This window comes from Phoenix dactylifera, chromosome 1 (genome assembly GCF_051530095.1).
Source record: "Phoenix dactylifera cultivar Ajwa chromosome 1, Ajwa_hap1_PhDact_Kaust_v1.1, whole genome shotgun sequence".
Classification (NCBI taxonomy): Eukaryota; Viridiplantae; Streptophyta; class Magnoliopsida; order Arecales; family Arecaceae; genus Phoenix; species Phoenix dactylifera.
The window spans coordinates 39,932,410-39,951,388 of NC_143190.1; the positions used below are offsets into that span (position 1 = coordinate 39,932,410).

At 45.2% G+C, this 18,979-nt stretch overlaps 1 protein-coding gene, 1 long non-coding RNA gene and 1 pseudogene across 5 annotated transcripts; all 3 read left to right on the plus strand.

Moving 5' to 3' along the window:
* Positions 1–6,395: 6,395 nt before the first annotated feature.
* LOC148700425 (uncharacterized) lies at positions 6,396–7,982 on the plus strand. 3 transcript variants are annotated; one of them, XR_016413455.1, is made up of 4 exons: positions 6,396–6,482; positions 6,754–6,824; positions 6,998–7,753; positions 7,843–7,982. It is a non-coding gene; the product is annotated as an uncharacterized LOC148700425 (long non-coding RNA). The 3 variants fall into 3 exon arrangements; XR_016413456.1 differs by having other exon boundaries at positions 7,185–7,753; XR_016413457.1 differs by having other exon boundaries at positions 7,205–7,753.
* Positions 7,983–12,648: 4,666 nt separating this feature from the next.
* On the plus strand, positions 12,649–15,718 carry LOC149768649 (S-locus-specific glycoprotein S13-like; annotated as a pseudogene). The gene has a single exon (XR_016413454.1). The product of XR_016413454.1 is annotated as an S-locus-specific glycoprotein S13-like (transcript).
* A 42-nt stretch (positions 15,719–15,760) lies between these two features.
* On the plus strand, positions 15,761–18,203 carry LOC149768650 (G-type lectin S-receptor-like serine/threonine-protein kinase At1g11330). Its single transcript, XM_089931122.1, has 6 exons — positions 15,761–15,883; positions 15,957–16,123; positions 16,303–16,513; positions 17,125–17,362; positions 17,442–17,592; positions 17,681–18,203. Exons 1-6 carry the CDS (start codon positions 15,862–15,864, stop codon positions 17,987–17,989), a joined length of 1,098 nt encoding a protein of 365 aa, XP_089787248.1. The 5' UTR covers positions 15,761–15,861; the 3' UTR covers positions 17,990–18,203.
* Positions 18,204–18,979: the final 776 nt, after the last annotated feature.

Here is an 18,979-nt window from a genome sequence, read left to right on the forward strand (position 1 = left end):
ATCTGCTTTACTGGCTGGTCGGTCAGCACGGCCATTGTGTGGGCTTGAAAATAGGGCCGGAGCCTCCGAGCTGAGATGACCAAGGCATAAACAGTCTTCTCCAGCTTAGTGTATCGGGTCTCAGCATCCCTCAAGATCCGGCTGGTGTAATATACTGGTTTTTGGAGCTTGCTCTCCTCCCGAACCAGGACCGAGCTCACCGCTACAGGAGAAACAACTAAGTAAAGGTAGAGGAGTTCACCCTGCTGAGGCTTTGTAAGCAGAGGAGGGGAAGCAAGAAGGTGCTTGAGCTCTTCGAAAGATTGCTGGCACTCGGCTGACCATAGAAAGTCCTTTGGCTTCTTAAGAGCCGCAAAAAATGGAAGGCAACGCTCGGCCGATCGGGAGACGAATCTCTCGAGGGCCGCGACTCGGCCCGTGAGCCGTTGTACCTCCTTGACTGTCCTCGGAGGCGTCATCTCTTGGAGTGCTCGGATCTTTTCAGGATTGGCCTCAATTCTCCGCTGCGTAATTACGAAGCTAAGGAATTTGCCTGAGGTGACTCCGAATGCACATTTGGCCGGGTTGAGCTTCATTTGGTATCTTCGGAGTGTGGAGAATGCTTCACTGAGGTCGGTCACATGATCTTGCACCACTTTGCTTTTCACCAACATGTCATCAATATAAACCTCCATGTTTCGGCCTATTTGGTCTTTGAAGATCCGGCTGACCAGCCTCTGATAAGTTGCTCCAGCATTCTTTAAGCCGAATGGCATTACTTTGTAACAATAGGTACCCCCGTCGGTGATGAAGGCCGTCTTTTCTTCATCTTCTGGCACCATCCGGATCTGGTTGTATCCGGAGAAGGCGTCCATAAATGCCAACAGCTCATGTCCCGAGGTGGAGTCCACGAGCTGATCGATGCTGGAGAGTGGGAAGCTGTCCTTTGGGCAGGCCTTATTCAAGTCAGTGTAGTCCACGCACATGCGCCATTTTCCGCTAGTCTTTTTGACGAGGACCACATCGGCGAGCCACTCTGGATAGGATACCTCCCGGATGAAGCCGGCCTTGAGAAGTTTATCAACTTCTTTGGCTGCTGCTCGTTGTCGTTCAGGAGCGGCACCTCGCTTCTTTTGTCGCACAGGCTTGCAGGTTGGCTTTACTTAAAGTCGGTGGACCATGACCTCCGGATCTATTTCCGGCATATCTGCGGGCGACCAGGCGAAGACGTCCATATTATTCCGCAAGAAGTTGACGAGGCGATCCCTTTCGCGATCATTGAGGCCGGAACCGACCTGCACGGTTAGCTCGGAAAAGTTTTCATGCAAAGGAACTTGAATTAGTAGCTCACCGGGCTCTATCCGATTCTTCTGAGGGCCGACCCGTGCCTCCAGAGTTTCAGCCGAAGGCTGATCTGTTGTTGGGACCGGCACCTTGGCCGGTCGCTTCGCCTCATGGGTCGCCATGTAGCATCGTCTCGCTACCGCTTGGTCCCCACGGACTTCACCGACTCCTTGACTGGTGGGGAATCGCATAAGCAGGTGGCGAGTTAAGACCACGGCTCGAAGACGTTGAGCCCTGGTCTTCCAAAAATGGCGTTATAAGCCGAGGGCAGGCGTATTACAAGGAAGCCCATCCTCACGGTACTTTTCCGGGGGGCGAGCCCTACCGTGACCAGGAGATCGACCTCTCCCTCTACTGGGACTGAGTCTCCAGTAAATCCGACCAACGGGGCATTCATCCTCCGTAGTTGCTTTCCTGTCATCCCCATTCTAGAATAGGCGTCAAAATACAAAACATTCGCCGAGCTTTCATTATCAATTAAGATGCGTTTTACATCAAATCTATTCATAACCATCGAGATGACCACAGCATCATCGTGGGGAGTTTCGACTCCCTCTAAGTCTTTATCTGAGAATGAGATGGTTTCTGAGGCGCGTAGGTGCTTCGAGGAGGTTCCTTCCTCTGGGGCTTCTCCGACCGAGGCCCCGCCTCGGATGGTGTTGATGGTGCCGGCGATGGGCCTGTTGGCATTTGGATCTTCAGGCTGTGCGGCTCTCTCTGCTGGACTTTTTTCTTCACGCCGGCCTCGTACAAACCGATCGAGCACCCCTCGGCGAATGAGGGCTTCGATCTTGCTCCGGAGCTGGAAACAATCCTCCGTATCATGGCCATAATCCCGGTGGAAATGACAGTACTTCCGGGGATCGCGCCGGGCTCCGGGATCTCGTCTCGGGGGCGGGGGCCGGAAATAGTCCCGGCCCTCAATCTCCATGAGGATTTCGGCCCGAGGAGCAGTAAGGGGAGTGTAGTTTTCGTACCTCCCATCGGGTATGCGGGCCCGTGGTGGAAACCTCGGGCGGAGCGGTGACCTCTGCCGAGGTAGTCCCTGTAATCGGGGTGGACTCTTCAGACGGGACGGATTCTTGGCTCGGCGCGGGGACAGGCTTCTAGGATGGCCGCGCTCCTCGCGACGTCTTTTCTGCTTCTTGGGAGTCTGCTCGGCCCCGCTCCGTCTAATGGCAACAGCTTTCTCGGCTTTCGCGTACTTCCGCGCTCGAACCAACATTTCAGTGAGGTCAGCAGGGAAGTTCTTCTCAATGGAGAAGAGAAATCTATAGGACCGGGCTCCAGTCTTTAGTGCTGACATGGCGATTGACTGGTCAAGCTCCCGGACTTTCCATGTCGCGGCGGTAAATCGGTCCAAATATTCCCTAAGGGACTCCCCCTCCTTTTGTTTTATATCAAGGAGGGAGTCTGAGGTCCGCCGCTGGGGTTGGCTGGCAGCAAAGTTGCTGGCGAATTGTCTGCCGAGCTGCTCGAAGGAGGAGACGGTGCTTGGCTTCAGCCCGGTAAACCAAAGCCGGGCTAGTCCTCGGTGTGTTGCCGGGAAGGCTTTGCACAGCATAGCCTCCGAGGCTCCCTGCAGGGCCATTAGGGCCCGATAGCTTTCCAGGTGGTCAAGGGGGTCGGTCCTACCGTTGTAAGGCTCCACCTGGGGCATCTTGAACCTTGGCGGGACCGGCTCATCTTCAATCTGTTGGGAGAAGGGGGACCTCGTGGTGAACTCGAAGTCACCATCGCATCCCGACCTCCTTCCATGGAGTACCTCAATCTGGCGCTCCAGCCTCTCGACCTTCTTGTCGAGCTCATTATTCTGGAGGATCGCCGCGGCGGTCCGCTCCGGCGCAGGTTGCCCTGGGACTGATTCGGCTTCTGATGGTTGTGGCCAGCCATCAGGACCTCTCACCGGGTGTTCTCTCCAAAGGGAGGCCTGAACTTGGGAGTCTTGGCCTCGGAGGGGGAATCCGTTTGCAGGAGGCACCGGCTGAACTGGGGCTGGAGGGAGCGGTGCCGTTGGGATGCCCCTGGGTTGCAAGCTTTGGACAGCAGTGGCCAAGGCCTGAACCTGTTGTACCAGAGCATCAAACTGCTCCGGCCGAACTTGGGGAGTTAACTCGGCTGGAGGTGGCGAGTTCTGGACAGAGTGTCCAAGACTGGGTGGAGGACGTCGAGAGGCATTAGAAGCTCCTTTGCTTCTCAGTTTCATGGCCGCGACTCGGGCCCTTCCTCTAGCGCCAACTGTTGCTGGAAATTGGACCCGGGGGCAGCCGCGAGCTGAGAGGGGAGGAGCTCCGCTGCTGGAATGGTGGGCGGCAGCGCGTCAGCTGGTGGCGTCCTCCTGGAGAGTCCTGCAAGAAGCCGGTGGCCAGAATCTCCGGCGCCGACCCTCCGATGCTTAAGTCAGAGGGGGCTAGTATATGAGTGTGATAAAAGAGGAGAATGTTTGTTCTTGTGTCTGTCCTCTTTCCTCCTGGTTCCCTTTTATAGAAGGATATTATATTACCTGGGAGGTGACAGGAAAAATTGTTTTCTTCGTGATAATTGGGCACGATCATGCTCATTAATGGCGTTGTGGAGAACGAGACCGGATTAGACCGGAGCCAGCGAATTGTCATGGTTGATCGGACCTGTTGGAGTGGTTCAACCGCCGGCCGTGGTGGGCTTGGGGTTCGTAGATAGCAGGTGCATTAATTGCTGAGTGAAACGGTGATCAGGGAGAGCCATACGCTTTGATGGTCCAGCGATCCGGAGATCATCTTGAGCCGTGTTCATTAATGGTTGAGTGCACTGGAGGCCCGCAGGGGTCACACACATTAATGATCGGGTGTGCCAGAGGCCTGCGGAGGTCACGTGCCTTAATGGCTTGACGACGGTAGCAGAGTACGGTGGAGTTGGATATCTAGTTGTCAGATTCTCTCTAAGGGATTAGGCTGGGGTCGAATATTTAGACAAGGCATCTTTAGGGCTCGGCACCTGGCCGGGTGCCGAGCCGAGCCAGTTGCTCAGTGGGGTGCCTCTGACTCGAGCGTCACGAGGTCGGCGCGTTCTAGTCGGCGTCTCCTGGTCGGACGCTTTCTGATCGGGCGCCTTTCTGGTCGGGCGCCACTTGGGTTTTCCCATGTTGCGAGGTTGGGGCCCCCTGATCGGGCGCTTTCCGGGTCGGGCGCCTTCTGGTCGGCGCTCTCTGGTCGGCGCTCCCTAGGCGAGCGCCTCCGGACTGGTGCGACTTGGATTTTCCCCCAACACCAACTAAACAAATACTTTGATTTTCTCCGGCACTGCCACTTTTCAAGTGACTCTATAGTAATGTCAAAATAGACCACAGCTGTTAAGAAATTTGTAATAGGAATCCATGGTCATGCAAGCTGTCAAGCTGTGCCATCTGATACTGGAAAAGAGGACCGTGCAGCTTAATACTCCAACTGCGATTTTCTCCAACTCCACTGTGAGGCTACTGAAACGTTGACTTTAATAGCTCCAGAGAACCACTACAAAAGAAAGAAGCAAAGCCGACGCTTCAATGCCGACGCTATGGAAAAGCGTCAGCAAATTTGGCCTCCCCTTGTACTTTTGCCGACGCTTATCATAAGCGTCGGCAATTCAAAGGAATAAACGACGCTTTTAAGCGTCGTCATAGTCCATATTTCCAACTCACGCTCGGAAGCGTGGGAATTGGTTATAGGGCGACGCTATTACGCGACGTTGTTCTTCCAAACCTACAACGACGCTTATAAGCGTCGTCGAATGCGAGCACACCACCCTAACCCAGCGACCGACCCCGATCGAGCCCTTATTTCTCCTCTCCGGCGCTGCTCGAGCTTCCGTGTTCACTTCCGTCTTGCTCCTCTCCGGTGCCGGCCGTCCGACTCCAACCCCTTCTCCTCCTCCCTCCTCTCCGGCGCCGACCGACCGACCAACCGAGGTATTTTTCTCCTCCTCCCTCCGCTCCCTTCTTCTCGCTTGTTCTCCTCCTTCTCCGCCTCCTTCTGCAAAGCTTCCGTGTTGCCGAACGACCGACCCCAGGGCTTTTGAGAGGAAACAAAGGGGAAGCTGGTGAAGCGCCCCTGGATTCGGTTCTTCGTACCATATCCAGAAAAAAATTCCATTATGGAAAAGAAAGAAAAGAAAAGGGGATTCCTCTCTAGGGTTTCAAGTTGGGACGGTAGCAGCCTTTAATTTTAGGGTTTTTTGGGCCACGGTAAGGGTATCATTTGCTCTCACTTCGCTGCTCCCCGCATTCCCATACCCAATCTCACCTCTTATTCTTCACCCCTTCTTCCTCCCTTCTTTCAATCTTCGCAGGGTTACAGTGGATCGATCCAGAGGCGTCACCAGTGGCTGGATTCCGAAGCTAATTACCACATCGGAGCTGTTGGGGAACAAGGGTTAAGATTTTGGAACAGATTAACGGCGTTGAGATCCGAGTTTGAAGCTCGCGAGCCGTTGTCTTCTCTGATCTCAGGTATGCACTTCTTTCTTAGGCAAATGATGTTTCTCGGTTTTTCTGAGGATTTTAATCGGGAAAGTATCGGGTTCCCTGTTGTTCATTCATGTAGTTCAAATATTTTTTGTCCATTGAAATTAATATAAGTTATTTTTGGAAATATATGGGGGAATAGGTGTTAAGAGTTTTTTGTGTCCTGGAATACTGATGGGAATCTTGATTATAATTGCTGCTATGTGGAACAGTAAAAGTAATGTATCTTGTTATATGGTAAAAGTGAGGAGCTTGAGGTCTAGCTTACTCCTTTTTTTTGTGCCTGTGAGCATGTACTTGAAAAATTGCATACATTGCTGCTTGAGGCGTACCACAAGTGCAGGGGAACAAATCTCTTGATGCTTGTGGCTTGCATAGTCCTGTGCCTACTTGATCCTTTTTTTTTCTTCTTTTTTCTGTTTTAGGAAAAGAATGTTTTTACTCGGTCCAGGGAGTTCTAAAGGAGTCCGAAATCTTTCAGCTTGGAAAAGGTGAAGTTAAGGTGTATTAAAAGAGTTTGATGAGGGCAGACATACATGGTGTAATGTGATTGATATTTTTAAATTAAAGCTGACTGTTTGATCCAAATAATTGTTATTTTTTTTTCCAGATCCAAATACACATATATTATGGATAGAGAATGCAAATGCAAAATTGAAGGCTGTCCATGACATCGAAGCAGGTCTGTTAAGGCACAATCTTTGTTCCAGTTACCTTATGAAACTATTTGCATTATACTATCCTTTTCTTTTCTACTATGAATGGAAGCTAATTGTCTTGATAATTAATTAATATTTTAACTGGTTTAGGTGAGGAACTGCGGATCTGCTATATTGATGTTAGCATGGGTTATGAGGCTCGGCAGAAAATTCTTGGTGAAGGTTTTGGTTTCAAGTGTAGCTGTCTTCGGTGCTTATCTGGCGAATAACAAGCATTTTTCTTATATTTAATAGGGATGATCTTACACTCCAAGAGGATTAAAAGTACTGAAGGCGGCTAACAGCAAAGCCCAGGACTCCTGAAGGTAACTAACAGCAAATCCTATTTCAGGGCAGCAGATGGCCCTGCCTCCATTTACACTATGCTGTTGGTAGAGATGCCAACTGGCATTGAAACCAACAAGACTGATGCTCCCAAATGGGCCTGATACAAGCATTTGATGAACAACTGATGGTTATCTATACACCAACTTGGCAGATTACACAAGTGGATATCTCCTGACCACCTTGGCTTGATAAGGTTGTCATTAGTCAAAGTCTATTCAAAATCAGCTATCAAAAAATGCTCGCACCCAGGGAGCAGGTGAAGCCTTGAGATGTGGAATTTGCAAATTTTGCCTGTCCAGGAATGTATGAACACGGCAGCAGTGAAGTTGCCAATTCAGTTGTTTCAACCATCATGCAGGGATCACTGGATCAAACAGAGCATGCATTTTCTTTTTCTCCAATAGCAATTTTTTGTTAATGCTTCTCTGAAGCCTAGGACTCTTAACCAGCCCAGAACTTTATTTACTGCTAGACAGGTACCTTGTGCTTTTGACTATAAAGTTTTTGAGTTTTTCTCTAAGCTGCTTATTTTTTTATATGATATCATATAGAGGTCTTAATGTTATTGATCTCTGCAGATTGATATTTGGAGGTTTTGCTAAAGATATCTCTTATTTCTTATGACTTTCCCTGCTAGTTTGACATGCTTGTTGAGTATCCAACTCTCTGATAAAGAGATGCTTAAAGTGTATCTCTTATTTCTTAATGTTATCAACTCTCTGATATTTGAGTATCTCGGCTTGTTTTGCAGCCGAGTTATTGTTTGCATGTATTCAATGGGCACAACTCCCAGGTGACATCTCTTGATTTTCATCCAAAGAAGACAGATCTCCCCTGCTCTTGTGATGGCAATGGTGAAATTCGGTTATGGAGTGTCAGCCAGTTTTCATGCTCACGTGTTTCTAAGGTTAGTTTTCATGATTATGCTTTTATATGTTCACCTTTGGTTGTAGTTAATTGTGCTCATGTATTAATTCTTTATTGTTGGTCAAACAGGGTGGTACAGTGCAAGTTAGGTTTCAGCCTTACATTGGACAGTATTTAGCAGCAGCAGCGGAAAATGTGGTGACTATTTTTGATGTTGAGACAGACAGAAAGATATACACAGCGGAAAATGATGGGGGCTTCTACTCGGCCATCATTAAAGTTAATTGTTTAATGTACAATAGAATTATTGCAGTCTTCTGTTTGTTATAATTATTATATTGCTATATTGTATTTGAAGAATAGTTGGAAGAAGGAACAAAAATTGTACCTTATGCATCATGCAGGTTATATACTAGTATTATCTTTAAAATATAGCCTCCGTCTGGTATTTTTGGCTGCACCACTGTGTTCTGCTTGTGGGTGACAAACTTATGATTTCTGCCAACTTAAAGAAAGGACGATTTGTTTTGTTCCTTATGTTGGAATTTGATCTGAGCATTTATTCTTCTAATTCTATTTTTTATAATTGGTTTAGAAGTGTCAGATAATATTTAGAATAAAAAAAAGACTATCATTATATTTGGTACTTTGGATACTTGTATGTATTGAATATTTGGTACTTAAAGTGATACGTTTGTCGCGCCGGTCAAACTGATCTTATGTAGTGTACTCTCAGCACTCTGGCTTTATAGAAACGTTTGGGACAGATGAGCTGTATTCTTGTTTTTTGCAGGTAGCCTAAATCTGGAGGTAATTAGTCTTTTCAGTAACAATTCTACCTATGTGATTAATCTTGCTTCAATTACTATTTGTTCAGAGAACAGAATAGAAATCAGGGTGACAAGGCCTTGAGGGTGGAAACCAGAGTTCTGGTCAGCGGCCAAGGTATATCCGAAGACTTAACAAATTATGGGTTTTACTCATCAGGATGATGGACCATTCAGGATTACAATTAAGTAATATAATATAAAAAAGGGTGGCTTATTAGATAAGGTGGGTTTGGAAAGGATCAGATATATGCCATCCTATCCTATTTATGTGTGCGCAGAAGATGTTTTAATATTTCAAATTTGTGATATCCAGGCCATACTGTAGTATTTCTATTATTGCAAAATTTCAATAAAAGGAAGAAATAATCTCCTATGGTTCGTTGGCTGGTTGTTTGAAATCAATAAAAGTGGAGGTGTCTGCGAGAGTGAACTGCGGAGGATGCAAGCATGTGAAAGGGTAATTTTGGTGGGTAGGGCGGTATTGGACAGTGGATTAAGGTCTTAGTTCGCAACCCATAGGTTTGATGTTTAACGACGCTTTATTGCGTCGCTCAAGTAGCATAAGCCGACGCTTTTAAGCGTCGGCATAGTCCAACTCAAAATACGGTGGGAAGCGTGGGTTGAAGTACGCCGACGCTTTTAAGCGTCGGCTTTGTATAAAAAGAACGACGCTTAAAAGCGTCGGCATAGTCCAACACAAAATACGGTGGGAAGCGTGGGTTGAAGTACGCCGACGCTTTTAAGCGTCGGGTTTGTATAAAATGAACGACGCTTAAAAGCGTCGAAATAGTCCAACACAAAATACGGTGGGAAGCGTGGGTTGAAGTACGCCGACGCTTTTAAACGTCGGGTTTGTATAAAATGAACGACGCTTAAAAGCGTCGGCATAGAGCGACGACGCTTTTTTGACGCGTCGGGTTAAACCCGACCCACGCCCACCTGCCCGACGTCTGACCCACGCTTTGGGATGCGTGGGCTGGAAATTCGCCGACGCTTAAAAGCGTCGGGAGAGACCAAAAAAAGCGCCGGGAGATATCCTTTCTTTTGTAGTGAACATATCACCAAACAAGAGGCATAAAGGAAAGGGGCCAATCTAAGAATCTTCACAAAAACTGGTGCAATTCCAAAATGCTGCGAGGTCCTTGCTGAATGCAACAATAGTTTCCATGCCTACCTAGCCAACAAAGCAAGATTCATGTTCCTAATATTGTTGACTCTAAGACCTTCCTCCTTCGGCAAATGCTATCCCACCTCACTAGGCAATGAAATCCGCTGACAGAGTCTTTTCCTTTCCAAAGAAGAGCTCTTCTCATCAGAACAATTCTATTGACCACCCATCTAGATTCTAGAGGGTTTGAAGATGGACATGAGGTAGGAAGGGAATGCTGAGAGAATGGAGTTGACAAGAGTGACTCTTCCTCCCCAAGAGAGCAGTCTCCCTTTCCGTGTCATACGTCTAGTGCTCATCTTCTCCAAGAGTGGCATCCAACATTGTTTCAGATCCTTGTTATAATATACGGGCAACCAAGATATGTGAATGGAGGGAGCTGGTCGTAATATATTAGAACTACTATAACCATCTAGCAATTAATTGGACTATTACATAGAATTACAGCTTTTTTGAATTAGATAATAAGCATCCTACACCAATGATTCAAGTTATTTGATGCAATCTGCTTTCTCTAAACTGCTCATACACACACATACATAGAGAGACTTTTGGAGTGGAGGACCCCAGCTTAGATCATTGCTATGGGACCCCCATCATCCGATCTACTACCTAACAAAATTTGAGTAGAGGACTATTCGCGTATATCTAAGTCTCTCTCCTTTGTAGATAACTCGCTACCCAAAGTAGATCGATCGTGTAGATCCAAAAACTAAAACAGACACGGCGCATAAAATAGTATTTGTAGAAAATTACAAAAAGAAAATATTAGTAAAAGAAAAAAAATAGGAAGAGAAAATAAATTTACTCAAAATAAAATAAAGGCCGAAACAAGAAATTTGGCTCTTCTTACAAAGAAGTCTCAAGTCTTTCCAAGATATCTTTCCTCAGCTCTAAGTTTTCACATAACACTCTCTCTCTATTGTAAAACCACACTCTCTTTTCCATTACATGACAAAAATATCGCCATCTCCTACTAAAAGATGAGTAAAGGACTTCCGACATCTATCTATCTATATATATATATATATATATATATATATATATATATATAGATACATATGTATTTGCTTGAAATTCTTATTCCGTATCTTGAAGAAGGATCTTAGCTTCTACTCTTTCATTCAAAGCAGATTACTTAAAATATTGAAAGAAAAGAAGAGATAAATCTAGCCTATCTATTTTTGGGAGAGCATTTCTTTTAGGAAGTAAGCTATAATCATTCACCTATTTGGATCCAGGATCAGTCCGTTACTTCGGATTTATTTGATTTGGTGTAAGTACCCAAACTAGTTATAATTGGACTTATCGCCTTCTACATCACATTATACTCTCTCTTCCATGTTTCATGAACACCATGGCGGCCCAGCCTACCCGCGCATCGTACTTGGAAAGAGTCTCAAGGCATGGAGCAAGCCACGCACTAAAGTTTGCAGGAGAACGAGGCCAACCGCCCCTGCTATTCTACTAAACAAAGGCTCTGGTCCATTTACAATCAGCCAGAAGAAGTTAAGTGGATTAGACGGTCAGGCCTTGGGATCTTTATTTTACTTATAAAAAAAACATCCCACCGTAGGATGTGGACCACGGATCCTACGGTAATTACAACTGCAAAGAAGATTATTGATGAAGAATTCTTCGTTCATTTTAGGAATGGTTGATTTTCATTCATAACATCGACCATTGGTCCCACCATGTATAGATGTCAAAGCAATTCACATCTATCAAATCTAATTGACAAAATAATACATAACCCATTTATAATTTTGTCCCCACCCCCGGATGGCTGCTTTTCCAGCCTTCCTTATCAACGAAAAAAAAAAATAGTGTCCCTACCCAAAACCGGATTAATTATGATAATATCTGATGGACACTCATTTATTTCAAGTTAGGTGAATCGGTTGGCACGAAACAGCATCAATCAATAAATCTTGATCATATTGGTGCAACTTAAGACCATGATCGATCTGGGGGAACTCTAAAAGCCCAAAATAGGATGTGCACAATGGAGGTGCAGTGTTAATCCAATCTCGCCATCGAGGCTACTGGGGCTAAGGTGACTGCCTGACTGGCCCGGCTTGGAAGACTTGGTCTCTAGGTCTGGATCATGGATCTTCTCCAAGATTCCTGATACAAGGTACATGTAAGTCCAGTACATTCATTACCATTCCGTAAATGTTTGACGACCGTGATTGATCAATGGGTCCTATTTGTACAATCCTTGAGTAGAAAGAATTCGAACTCCCCTTCAAAACATCACAATTATTGGTGTTAGGGCGAAGCTAATTAGCATGCATGGTATGGACATGATGATTGGATCAGAATTCACAATTCCCATCATCAGTACGCAATCGCTTGCACATGAAGGCTTGCATGACCATTCTGTAAATGACTAGGAGAGCTTGGCACACACCGATCACGCCCTTGTAGACAAGAAATTATTAGAAAGTATACCTATTTTTCGGATAGGGGTTACATCATCGGACTTCAAGTCGTTTCTTTCCGGCAAAAAAACAATTAATCTTCTACCATGACATCGTCTATTAGATCGCACCCAGCACAGATCTCAAATCAATCTAAACATCATTAATTAGGCTGTATGGATCTCGAAGCGATATTCGCATGATCTATCGGTGGATTCACGCAAAGGAAGGTGAATACTTCAGCGCGAAGGATACAACCTCTGCCCTTGACGAAATAGCCAGTGTTTGGCCCCAGACCTCTTAATGACACATTATCTTTTCTACAATGACCGGTCAACGCTCTTCTTGTTGCAGAACACATGGGGATTTTTAATAGGTCCGATCTGAGCAACCTATTAACTTTTTGGCAGTGATAGGTCAATGATCTCGCCGTCGCAGAACATATGGGAATTTTGAATAGGTCCGGCTGGATGATGCGGCCCAATTGTCACCTTATCTTTTAATTTATCCAACAAATCAACCCTCAAGGTTCCAAGTACTATGAGCTTTATAACTTTAGAAGATTCAAAAATCGTATTGAGTCCGCACCCTTTTCTTCGATATGGAGCTGTTTGGGAAGATGTGCAAGCTCCATGCAGCCCTACTCTTTCTCTCCTTGATCCTTTCCTCTCTCTTCTCTCTCTCCGTTGGAGGCGACATCCTGACTCCAACCCAGCCCCTTCGCGACGGCCAAATCTTGATCTCATCTGAGGGAGAGATTCGCCTTAGGCTTCTTCAGCCCTGTCAGCACTAACAATCGTTATGTCGGCATATGGTACAAGGTCCTACCTCGTACCATCCTATGGGTTGCCAATCGCCAGCACCCGATCTCTGAGCGCAACGGCAGCCTGTCGATCACCGCCAATGGAACTCTCATCATCACCGACCAGAACTCTAAAACCATCTGGTCCTCGGGCTCCTCGGGCTCCTCGGGCCTCGCCAGTCCAGTCGCGCAACTCTTAGACGACGGCAATTTCATTGTTAAAGAGGCTAAGGGCGACGGTAATATTGTTCCAGGGAGCCTTGCATGGCAGAGCTTCGACTACCCGACCGACACTCTGCTCGCGGGAATGAAGTTCGGGTGGAACCTAACGAGTGGCCTCAACCGTAACTTCACATCATGGGCTAGTCCTAGCGACCCAGCGCTGGGCTCCTACACCGTGGTTGTAGATCTCCGTGGCGTCCCCCAGATAATTTTGTTGGAAGACTCAAAGCAACTGACGCGTGCCGGGCCATGGAACGGGCAATTCTTCAGTGGCGACCCGGATATTAGGGCCATGGACGGTAATGTCTTCACAGCGGACTTTGTCATCAAGAACGACGAGGTCTTCTACATGTACAACACCAGCACGTCCATCATCACGAGGCTTACAGTGGACTACACCGGCCATATCCAACGCCTTATCTGGCTCAATGACAGCCAAATGTGGAGTGTCTACATGTCTAGGCCGAAGGACCTATGCGATTATATGTCACAATGTGGGGCTTACGGGGTCTGTAATCCGGACGACTCACCGGTATGTAGTTGTTTGCAGGGATTTAAGCCTAAGTCACCAAGAAATTGGGATCTCAGGGAAGGGAAAGATGGGTGTGCAAGGATGACGGAGCTGGACTGTCGAAACGGGACTGATGGGTTTGCGACAATAGAGAAGGCAAAGCTGCCGGACACGTCGAGGTCGACGATGGACAGGAGCATGAGACTGGATGAGTGTGGGGCGATGTGCTTGAGGAATTGTTCATGCACGGCCTATGCTAGTGCTAATATCGATGGGACCGGATGCATAATTTGGACGACGGAGCTTACTGATATTAGGGTGTTTACTTTTGGTGGACAAGATCTCTACGTCCGACTAGCAGCGGCCGATCTTGGTATGTATTGTTTCATTTACTGGGGTCAGCAACTGCACACTAGAAATATTTATACCATTGGACCAATGCAAGCTGGAAATCGGCAGATGTCTTCACCCCGGTGTTGGTGCCGGTGCCGGTGCCAGTTTGTACTAGTTCAAAGGTGGACTTTGTATGTTGTTATAGGGTGTATGCAGTCCAGTTTGTTCTGTTTGGTGTGAGTCTGGCTTGGCTTAGGGGTCGGGTGTAGTAAACACATTACCTGTTGGTGGGGACATAGGAAATCGACTTGAGAAACCGATGGGACAGCTAACTAACCGTGTTTTCATTTTAATTCGGGGGAAGGCGACCACTGACTTTAGCGTTTGCTACTTTAATGAAATTCCGAAAATTTGACTTGGTAGTTTGGGCTCAAAATGGACCTGGCTCAGGAAAACCTCTTTACCACAGGCCGGCTTGAGAATTTTTTGAGATTTTGGATTGGGCATTTGCTCGAAAGCTTTTGGAAAATTTCAGCTAGAGCCCCGCCTGAGCATAGACCAGGGCCCGCCCCAAACCCAATGGAGTAGGCCTGAATTAACTATTTGGGCTGAAAAATAGGATTGCCAACCCGATTCAAGCTTAATCTCCCAATCATTCATATCGTTGCTTCACTTTTTTTTTATGTAATACTATAGCTTTACGTTAGCAACCATCTGATAATTAAAAATATGTTTATCAGAATAGCAATCAAGTTGGTCAAGCCACATAATAGGATAGAACCAAACCACTGTCTATTGAGAACGAGCTTATATTGGAGCTAAACTGGGCTGGGCCTAAGCCTAAATTTGGGCTCTGTTTCGGTCTTTGTCCAAAATTGAGCTTCGGTCGGGCCAAGGATGGGCCATTTGAGCTTGGACGGAAAATAAATGGGCTTTATATTTAAGCCCAAAACCGGTCTTAATTCTTTCGGGCTTTGCCCGTCGCCCAACTTGAAGACCGGCCCAAACTCACTTTCAGCCCTATTGGTGGTAGAGCACGAATCAACGAATAGGACGTGATCCACCTTTACATGGGTTGCAAATGGACCAAGTCTAGATTTTGCCCATAAACAGCTAAATATGATCCATTATATTTGATTGCTCGGGTGACTTTTTTTTAAGTTCATAGTTTCACATGAAGTCCCTTATACGAGTAGGTTTTAATCTTTTAAAACAATCATAATTTCCATTTAAATCCTATTAGAAACTCTTTCTTTGCATTGCAATCTATGCTCATTATACCCATAAAATAAATAATACTACATCCAAGTATTCATTGTGGGACTGGAAGTGGGTCCAGGCCAACCCGAGGATTGTCAGGCTGGGCCGACTTTGACATGGGCTACCGACTAGGCACGAGTAAATTTGGATCAGATTTGGAGTTAAAATTAGAGCTTGTAGACTTTTCAAGCACACACACTGATCTGAAAGGAATCTTTAAGTTGGGTAGTTTAAAACACCACGCTCCTCACTCACATTAGAAGTTTTCAGTCTTGTCCCCATTTAAAAGTTTTGTTAAAAACCCAAAATCAAACAAACTAATTGATAACTTGGCCTAACCCACTTAAAGCTCGGGCTAAGTCAAGCAACCAATATTCACCCCAATTTATATGTGGAACTTCTGGACGATCCAAAAAGATAAAAAGAAATTCCAAAAAAACAAAAAGGAAAACAAAAGAATGTTCATCATGTACTTATACAACGGTGCTGATGTTTCAGCCCTGGGATCAGATCATTCACATTCACATACCATAGCTGGGATTGTGGTGGGCTCTATTGCGGGGATTCTGCTACTTGCTGTGGCGGCCATTTGCGTTCGAATGAAGAGAAGGAGAAGAACAGGTAAAATTAGTCCCCCGCGCGATATGCAGCCATGACATGAGTGGTGATTACTAATTAATTGTGACTAGTGCAGCAGCTACCTTAGGTGGCATTCCCTTCGCTAGTCACCGCAACAACGAATACAAGGACGGCAAAAATTGGGAGCTTCCTCTATTTGATCTGGGGACAATCATTGCAGCGACCGACAACTTCTCAATCAAAAACAAGCTTGGAAAGGGTGGCTTCGGTCCCGTGTACAAGGTAATTTTATAGTTTACCAACTGAACGTAGTAGAGTGTCACCATGTAGGTCTCAGTCGATGTAGGGTCCTAATTTCAGCACTCTGAATACAATGTTGCATTCAGGGCTTTCGAACAGTTTGATACTGCCTCCAGATTTAGTACTCTTAAGTATCGCAATGCTGAATGTGGTGATTTCAGGGAATGCTTGGAGAGGAGCAAGAAATAGCTGTGAAGAGGCTTTCAAAGACTTCAGCGCAGGGCACTGATGAATTCATGAATGAAGTGATGCTGATTGCCAAGCTTCAGCACCGAAACCTAGTTCGGCTTCTGGGTTGCTGCTCTCAAGGAGAGGAAAGGATGCTGGTATATGAATACATGCCTAATAAAAGCTTGGACGCCTTCCTATTTGGTTAGTTAATCTTCTGTTCTCTTCCTTATCTTTGTTTCATGTTCCTGATTAGATTATGACAATCACAGCATAATCGATACCTTCTAATGCTTAGTTCAAGAGTTCAAGAAAATACTCATTTCAATAAATACTAACCTTTGCCCTAAATCAATAACCCACTTTTGCTGATCAAATGGAAGAGTATTGGAAATCGAAAAGACATAGCTGGGCACACTCAATCTGAAAATGAACCTTGAAGTAGGGTCGCTCAAAGCACTACTCTTTAGGCTAAAATTAAAAGTTCTTGGTCGTGACAATTAGGGAGTGCCTGGCCTTGTGGAGGTGGCCAACTTCATGGAGCTTAAGCATGTTGTAATGATTCTTCGGAATCTACCACCACGCTGTAACTAATCTTTGAAGACAAGTAAATACCAGGTTTTAACACTAACCGGCATATTTTTGTCCTAGTTTCTTCAACTACTCTTGGGGTAAATGCATGTATAAGCTTGCTTTATTTGCTAACTCTTGGGTTGTATGCTTTATTTGCTTTATGTGTCAATCTGAGGCGGACTGATATTTCGTTTCTTTAATATTTTTGCAAGTAAGGCTAACATAAAGTAAACTTTGGGCAGATAAAGATAAAGGTGTGTTACTGGATTGGCAAACCCGCTACAATATTATAGAAGGGATTGCTCAAGGTCTTCTCTACCTACACCGAGACTCGAGACTCAGAATTATTCATAGGGATCTTAAGGCGAGTAACATTCTTCTTGATAAAAATATGAACCCTAAAATATCAGACTTCGGCTTGGCAAGAATATTTCGAGGGGATGAGACCGCACTAAATACTCGGAGAGTTGTGGGGACATAGTAAGTGTTATTTACCTTTCATTGTTGTGATATTTATTTTTCAAAAAAAAAAATGTAATCATCTTAATGACAAATGCAGTGGATACATGTCTCCTGAGTATGCCATGGATGGTGTCTTCTCGGTGAAATCTGATGTATTTAGTTTTGGTGTCTTAGTACTTGAAATAATTAGTGGCAAGAAGAACAGAGGTGTTTCCATATCCGAGCATGAAGGAAACCTTCTAGCACATGTAAGATTGGGAAAATAAAAATTAAATCTGTTCATATGTTCCTCTTGTTTTTCATTAAATCATGATAGTGATGTAATATTTCTTTCAGGCATGGAGTTTATGGATGCGTGGTAATGGCTTGGAACTGGTGGATAAATTAATCAGCCACTCAATTTCCATGGTTGAAGCCTTGAACTGTATAAAGGTTGGCTTATTGTGTGTTCAAGAAAGTCCAGAAGATAGGCCGACGATGTCCGCTGTGGTGTTGATGTTGGGCTCCAAGGATGCATCCTTGCCAGATCCTAAACATCCTGGTTTTTTTCCAACAAAAGCTTCCTCGAAAACCGAGTCATCAAAAAGCAAGACAAACTCTGCAAGTATAAATGAATTATCGGTTACAATAGTTGAAGGTCGATGACTATTAGATTGAGGTGGTAAAATTTTCTCATACCAGAGACAAGCTATGTAAAGTTCTCGTTCTTTTCAGTCAGATGCATTTCTTTCAGCTATCTCAAATTCTAATCACAAGTCAGCAGACCATTAGTGTAAATAACTTATACTAGGCATTTTGTATAATATTTTGAAAATAATGAAAAAAAAAACTAGGAATTCATACTGTTGTTCATCCAAAAGAAGATAGCAAAGTAGATCCTCCTCTAAATCTTAAAATAGTAACCATGAGGGGGAGCTAAAATTTTTTGCTGGTTTGGATTCATTAACTAAAAAATGAGGCAAAATATCCTACAAATATGGAAAAAGATATCCATTTCCATGATTAATTGCTATGAATAAATGACCAACATTTCTCGCTTGATTGGTTCATGTATGAAATAAAAGAGGATCAATGGTGGAAGAGCTCGTATGGAGACTGTTGACCATGAATGGTTATGGGCCTGTGGTAAGATGTAACATGGTACCAACTTTCTTTCTTGGGAAAAAATGTAGTGACTTTGAGAACTTCAGCAATGACACATCTTATTTTTGTATGGGGACAGTTTATATTAGAGGTGCAGATGGGTCGGGCCGGACTGGGTCCTGAGTGACCGTGACCCAACCTAGTTTCTTGTTCGGGTCCTAATTTTAGACCCAGACCCAATCCAATAGAAGATCGGATCGGGTCCATGGCTACAATTTTTGACCAATGGAGCATTCAGGTTGGATCGGGTGCATGTATAACCGAGTTCCAACCTAAAAAAATTGAGTCTGGTTCGAGTCCAAACCCATTCAACCTTTCTTTCCTGACTGGTCCCTATAATTCTACTCTAACTTCGATGCTGGGCCACCTTCGACCCCTACTGCCCTCCTCCTTCTCGATCTCGCCACCCCCGCCTACTTCCAATCACCCTCTCCTGATGCGGGATGAATGCGAGGGATTTAAACATAAGGATTATCAGTAAGTTATGTTGAT